We start from the raw sequence: 7,120 nt of genomic DNA on the forward strand, positions 1-7,120 counted from the left end.
TTTGCATTTTAAGAGATGGAAGATGAACAAACACAAGTCTACAATGTAACATAGTGATCCTCACTTCCTTGGCTTTTGGATCCATTTAATGGAAGCCAGTTGAGTTGAAACGGGGATCTGCAGGACAGCAGCACCTAAGGACTGAGTTTGGACACCACTGATCTAAAGAGTGGTCCATCTCTTGAAACAGCTCTGTTTGATAAACTGACAGAAAAGTGACCATGTTCAGATTATTAATGGGTAATCTGTTGACTTAAAAACCTACCTGGTTTCAGCAAGATCCAAAGCTTCTTGAACAGGAATTTGTGGTTAAAAGGTTGATCCTGTTAATGTTACATCTTGTTCACACATGCCAGAACAGTGAGTGCAAATTAAGCTGATCAAAAATCTATATATATATCCATCCATCCATTTTCTAAACTGCTTAATCCAATTCAGGGTCGCGGGGAAGCTGGAGCCTATCCCAGCTGGCATTGGGCGACAGGCAGGGTACACCCTGGACAGCTCGCCAGTCCATCGCAGGGCCACACAGAGAGACGAACAACCACTCATGCTCACACTCATTCCTAGGGGCAATTTAGAGTAACCAATTGGCCTAACATGCATGTCTTTGGATGGTGGGAGGAAGCTGGAGTACCTGGAGAGAACCCACGCATACATGGAGAACATGCAAACTCCACACAGAAAGGCCACTGACCAAACCCCTCTCCAGCCAAGGATCGAACCAGTGACCTTCTAGCTGTGACGCCACAGTGCTAACCACTGCGCCACCATGCAGCCTCTATATATATATATGATTTGTTTATATTTTATATATATATAAACAAACATATATAAATCCCTCTTTTCTCCACCCTCATCTAGTGATGTGTGCCAGTCAATGGCCAGTTGGGCTGTCGCTTACTTTCGCACCTTGTGCATATGGACTTCGTAGGTGCCTGAAAAAGGCAGAGGGCCGTCACCAGTGGAGGTGCTTGCTTGGCCATGATACTAGGAGAAGAGAAGGTATATTGCTATGTAACAAAGACTCGTAGAAAGCAAATGTGAAACTACTCAGAGAAAAAAGGGATAATAATAATAAAAATAAAAATAAGTGATCATGGCCCTTTCACTGGCAACATAGATGTTTATTATTTGTCATAATAGAACTAAACTTTACTATTTTTGTGGCTGTAAATGAATATCATAAAAGCATTTGAAAGAGAAAGAAGGAATATGGATACTTAACTATTAAGTTACCACTCTCCATTTACTTTTATCTCATAGAACTTTTATTTTCACAAAATATAACAACTTCCCTTCAGCAAAAACTGTAAACTACAGACCTCCCGGTACACTCAGAGGAATTAGCCAAAGCTAAGCTAAGCTAAGCAAATCTATTAAAGTAGTAAGTCTCTGGTGTCTGCGCTGGATTTTCACAAGCAGTAACTCTGCAGGTCAAAGATGCTGCAAGGCCTGTGACAGCAGCTCTCCACTATGCTTCGTTTTCCAATCACTTCCACGTTGTCCTTAAAAGCAGTGTCTTCGTTTTCAGCCCATGTTGCGCTACCTGCAGCTGAACAACATAGAATAGGGGAAACAGTTAAAAGGATGCGTGATTGAAAGGAATAGACAAACTAGAATTGTAGGACACACTTCTTTCACAGCTTGCTCAGTGCAACATGTTTTACTGCTGGTATAGAGACAAATTCCCATTTATTCTTATCTTCTAAGTATTATTACATTTATCTATTAATTTTCTTAAATGGTCTCACCCTGCACAGGTTCGTTTCGCATCAGAGGGTTGTAGTTGAAACCCCTTTCCCCGCACACTAGGTAAAGAGCTTGAACGACATGAGCTCCACACAGGTGTTGAGTTTCAATGGCTTGTGAGTGGGGGCACAACATGACTAGTAAGACCAGCAGAGTGGCAGTTTGTATCCACAGTGTTGCCATGATGGAGCAGTCCTGAACACAAACACACAAGTGTAAAAGCAAGAAATCCTATTTAAAAAAAAAAAAAAAAAAAAAAATAGCACTTAAGAATATGTGATGACACCATACATCTGTGATCTGTGATCATTTCAGTGTTATTTGTAATGCTGACTATCAACTCATTTTCCTCTTGGGACAATAACGTTACTTTACTTCACTGTACTTTACTTTATACTACTTTAAAAAAAAACAAAAAACAAAACACAAATGATCAAACATGAAGTAGAATAGTAAAAGATGAAGCGATAGCAATGGCGGAGTGAGGGATTGGTAGTTTAGCTGCAGAGGTTACAGATTAAAGGAGTCAAATATGAAACTATTTAAAAATGTACACATTAGCTAGAGACAGTGTGTGTAGATAGAAGAAAACGTGGAGGAGAGCAGCTCACCTACAGATTTAGGATATTTGGAGATGGATGAAGTGCAGATGGAAGGGAGCAGAAGGTATGATCAGAACTAAAGTTCTCCTCTGCATTAATACTGTCAACACATCGAAGACACGCCTGCTGCGTATGTGTACAGATGAGTTTGTGTGTAAGTTGCCAGTCAGCACATGATGTGTGACTGGTCTAAATCCACTTTACAGCACTTAGTAAAATAAACTGAGCTAATGGTCCGATATGATCTGATCAGCTTGATAAGTTACCAATTTTTTTTTTTTTTTTTTTTTTTACTTTTATTTGTGCAACAGACCATTCCGGTTTTTAAGGCAGGGAAACTATAATTGAAGAATTGCATTTTACATCTGGACAAACACGTTGTTATTCTTTTTCCACTTTGCATCATAAGTTTTGCAACAGTTCTTTTTTTCCACTAGGGATTTACAATGTTTTTAACTTATTTGAGAATTGTATGATTTCAAGATGTCTACATGAAGTTAGTAGAGGAAAAAAAAACAGTTATTTCTCCTTGGAAAGCTGATTAAAACACATGCACATGCAGAAAAGGGGTGCCGGGGGTTCTGGCACCTGCCCTTTTGCCCCTTGATGCCTAAAGTGCCCTTTTCTTTACTTTCTCTCTCTGTCTTATTCCTTGGCCTGTGTAAAAGTCTGTTAGCGTGGCACAAACTAACAGATAAAACAGAAAAATAATAATTTAGGACCTCCTTTAATAAGTGACATCAGGACTCTGGGTCACATGATTTACACAGACATGCAGTGACTGCCCTCATGTGCCCAGCTGGAACAACCAGAGATGGTAGTTTAGAAAGCCAGGGAGGGAGTAAACTGCTGATGATTTGCTGAGTAGGTTTTGCAGCAGTACTTGCTTGTGCACAGTGCATTCTTGCAAGATGACTGAAGAAGTGAAGTGAGAATCCTGCGTGTGCATGTTTGTCTGGCTCTTGACACATCTCTCATAAGTTATTGCTCCACAAGAGCATACTGAGATGACTTTTAAAAGAAATTAAGCTAATTTCCACATGCTCTGGGATTTTATGTTTGTATGACAGGTAAAGTGCTATATTAGTTTATAGTTTTTATATTGCAGCTTATCTAGAGTTAATACAGAAATGTACCCAAAGTCTTTGCACATGTCTAATTTCATTAAAGTAGTTTTAGGGATTTATTTTAGGATGATAATGCATTTGGCCAAAGAGCAAAGAGCATTTATTGTTTTTGTTTGGAAGGACGTATTAGCTCAAGACATCTGACTGAAAATTGTGTAAACTGGGAAAATAAATGGCCAGTTAAAAGGCTCCATTATGCAAAGATGATAAGTTGACTCCTAATAAGGAAAGTCAAAAACTGACTGCAAAAAGAAAAATGTTCCATAAATTATTCAAACATTCATGAATGAGAAAGCTCCACAGTACAATGTGGTTCTCTTTCATAGCATTCGTTTCGTGTCTCACTATGGGAATGCTCTGGGCGTTACCTCATCAGAAGCATGTATTACACTCTTCCAGTCAGGATTGGCTGGGGCATGTCTGTCAGGGCCAGGGAGGGTGGGGACCCCTACCCTATAAAAGAAGCTGGCACTATGCAGGCAGGTTATTCGAAAACCTAATCTTGCTACGAGCAGAAGTATTAACCAGTCTCTCTCGACTAGCTGTCGCCCTGGGGACTTAGCTTAACTGTCCACAGACACAGGTGCATACTTGGTTGCCGGGCGCTTTGTTCCGGGCTGGTACAGTACATCGAAGGGGGAAACTTAACCTCACAAGTCTGTTGCAAAACAGTGGTGTTGTGTGCTCTTTTTTTATTCCTCTATAATGTGTATATATATATATTATTGGAAATATTACAAGAAATTAAACACACACATACACACACACACACACACACACATATATATATATGTATATATATATATATATATATATATATATATATATATATATATATATATATATATATATATATATATGTATATATATATATATATATGTATATGTATATATATATATATATATATATATATATATATATATATATATATATATATATATATATGTATATATATATATATATATATGTATATGTATATATATATATATATATATATATATATATATATATATATATATATATATATATATATATATATATATATATATATATATATATATATATATATATATATGTGTGTGTGTGTGTGTGTGTGTGTGTGTATGTGTGTGTTTAATTTCTTGTAATATTTCCAATAACAGTTCTCCAGACTTTGGACATTTTGGTGGCTTATATATTATTACTCAATAAAAAATAATGGCTGCCATTTCAAAAGAAAATGTCTTTGCTTATTACAATTACAATTACCAGTAAAACTAAATTGAATTATTAGTGCATATAAAGTCACTTAACAAACAATTGTAAACTACAGATTTTAGATATGAAAGTTGGAAATCACAGAGAGAAAAAAGGACACACACAAGAAGAATTTGGTGCACTTTCACTGGCAACATAGCTGTTTATTTATAATCAACATAGCTTAGATATACTGGCTATCTGCTTAGAAATGAAATGATTAATAATAAAGAAACCAAGAACAAGAATACCACCTTTCGAGTAACAAAGCTCCATTTTTAACTCCAAACTTCAACTTGCATTCATTGAGGACTAAAGAAAAAGGGGAGCAGCTGGGTTGTAAGTTAGCTTAAAGCTAAGCTATGTCATGCAAAGCTAACCAAGCAGCGACAGGGATAAGTCCTGGTGTCTGTGATGGCTTTTCACATACAGTAACTTTCCAAGTCAGCGAGGGTGCAAGAACTCTCACAGCAGCGCTGCAAAATGTTGCGCTTCCGTGTCCGTTCCGAGGTCCTGCCTGCATTTCCAGCCAATGCTCCACCTGCATTTGGATGTAATGGAATAAGAAAGTAAGTTAAGGCTAAAAGTCATCTGGAGAAACATGGCTGGAGGAATATACTTCTAACTATAACAAGTTGAACATTACTTTGATACTTTGTTTTGTATGTTGTAGCCTCACCCTGACTCGGTTTCTTTCTGATCGGATACTTGAAGGAGCCACAGACAAATTCTAAAGCATCAATCAGTTCACCTCCGCACAGCTGTTGAACTTCAGTGGCTGGTGAGTGGGGGCAAGACATGACCAGTAAGACCAGCAGAGTGGCAGCATGTATCCACAGTGTTGCCATAATGAAAGGAAACCTGGACAAAACCATGAGAGAAAGTATAAAAGCTAGGAATAAAACACAGGCATAGGACATAAGAATAAAAACAAACGCTCAAACAAGAAAACAGTGCAAAAATAAAAGGTGAAGAACTGTTGAGTTTACCCACTTACATACACATGCATGTGAAATCCTAAATAAGTTGTTTATGCAGAATACAATTTAGATAACTAATTTGTACAGAGTAAATTATCTACAGACCTTGCAGGGCCTTGGCAAAAATGTTGCTCAGATTAAAGGAAACGCAGCAAGGAATCAAACGTACACACCAGCGTGTTCTGATGCTGTTGTTTTGTGAATTAAAAAGATGAGATGCAGGATAAGTATTTTGTCTAACAGAATGACAAGTGCTTTGCCACAGATGGAGAGCGAGAGAAAGATCCCGCCCAACAGATTCCGAAATACTTTTCCTTCTCCTCTGTGGATTTTCCTGTCCACAGAAAATCTTCCAAACAAATCTGCCCCTTGACACACAAACACATGCACACACACAAACCATTTTACACAATAACTTTCTCACCATACACACACATGCAGTGCTTGTTTTTATTTTTCCAGATGTTTTTCCAAATTCCTAAACTATTATGTCAAAATAGTTACACAACAGTATTGCATCTTGCACAATCTAACAACTTTTTACCTAACCTGACCTTTAAAATCTATTTTTCCTACAGTAGCACCATGTAAGAGCGCAGGTGGAGTGAAGGATAAATAGTTTATCTTTAGGGCCTTTCAACACACTGGGGATGTGTGCTGTGCATAATGACGGCAGGCAGTTGCTGCTCCACATTATCAGGCGGTGGGCCAGCTTGTGGAGAGTCACAGGGGGAATGCCCCCCTTGCTGATTTATATAAGCCACTGACCAAACCATGACAAGTCCTCAGGCTCAGTAGAAAATTCTTCACAGATAGGAATACTGTGAATAACTCCAGGTAAATTATATCAGCAAGACAGAGCCTCAGGAACCATGTGCCATTTCTACTTCTCCCTTCAAACATGGATCCTCATCCTGTCAACAATGCAGTCATTGTAAGGGTCTTCCTTTTAACAAACGTGACACCAGTGGTCAACACCTTTGAATCTATCCAATGATGCACAGCGATTATTACTCTGGGGGGGAAACTCGAACCCTCTGTCTGACATAACATATTGCATCTAACTGCAGGGTGAATGTCCAGCAGTGAAAATCCTGCATCATCAGCTATCCCTTAGGAACAACTTGTATTACAGAGAGCATCAGCTCTGTTTGCATCAGCTCTGTATGCATCGGACAACCTTTCTCCTAGAAAACAGGATGAGGTGTTGCTGAATTTTTTTTCACCTGCTTTATCGACAGAAAAGCTTGAAAAGAGACAACTTATTTCAAGTTCCAAAATGCACTCATTTCTCAGCCGAAGCCAACATGCTGTTGCTGTGATTAAAGCTGAAACATAGTCCCAATAGGCTGCATAACAAGGTCAAAGTATCTTTCTCTGCTTGGTCCCTGATGGGTGCACACACAAAAAAACCATCCGCAT

At 38.3% G+C, this 7,120-nt stretch overlaps 1 protein-coding gene and 1 long non-coding RNA gene across 2 annotated transcripts; both read right to left on the reverse strand.

Moving 5' to 3' along the window:
* Positions 1-1,389: 1,389 nt before the first annotated feature.
* On the reverse strand, positions 1,390-2,396 carry LOC306761588 (insulin-like). The gene is made up of 3 exons (XM_079247819.1): positions 2,368-2,396; positions 1,755-1,947; positions 1,390-1,555 (listed from the first exon to the last, which is right to left on the reverse strand). The coding sequence occupies exons 2-3, from the start codon at positions 1,933-1,935 to the stop codon at positions 1,416-1,418; spliced, it is 321 nt and encodes a 106-aa protein (XP_079103945.1). The 5' UTR covers positions 1,936-1,947; positions 2,368-2,396; the 3' UTR covers positions 1,390-1,415.
* Positions 2,397-4,851: 2,455 nt separating this feature from the next.
* Positions 4,852-5,962, reverse strand: LOC306761681. The gene is made up of 3 exons (XR_013771483.1): positions 5,804-5,962; positions 5,398-5,579; positions 4,852-5,259 (listed from the first exon to the last, which is right to left on the reverse strand). It is a non-coding gene; the product is annotated as an uncharacterized lncRNA (long non-coding RNA).
* Positions 5,963-7,120: the final 1,158 nt, after the last annotated feature.

The sequence above is a fragment of the Telmatherina bonti genome (assembly GCF_933228915.1).
Source record: "Telmatherina bonti genome assembly, chromosome: 10".
Taxonomy (NCBI): Eukaryota; Metazoa; Chordata; class Actinopteri; order Atheriniformes; family Telmatherinidae; genus Telmatherina; species Telmatherina bonti.

Bases quoted from the DNA above. Each gene is read 5' to 3' on its own strand.
- LOC306761588 (XM_079247819.1), bottom strand. From the start codon at position 1,935: ATGGCAACACTGTGGATACAAACTGCCACTCTGCTGGTCTTACTAGTC. The intron at 1,556-1,754 runs GTGAGACCATTT...TATGTTGTTCAG, and splicing joins GCGAAACGAACCTGTGCAGG to CTGCAGGTAGCGCAACATGG.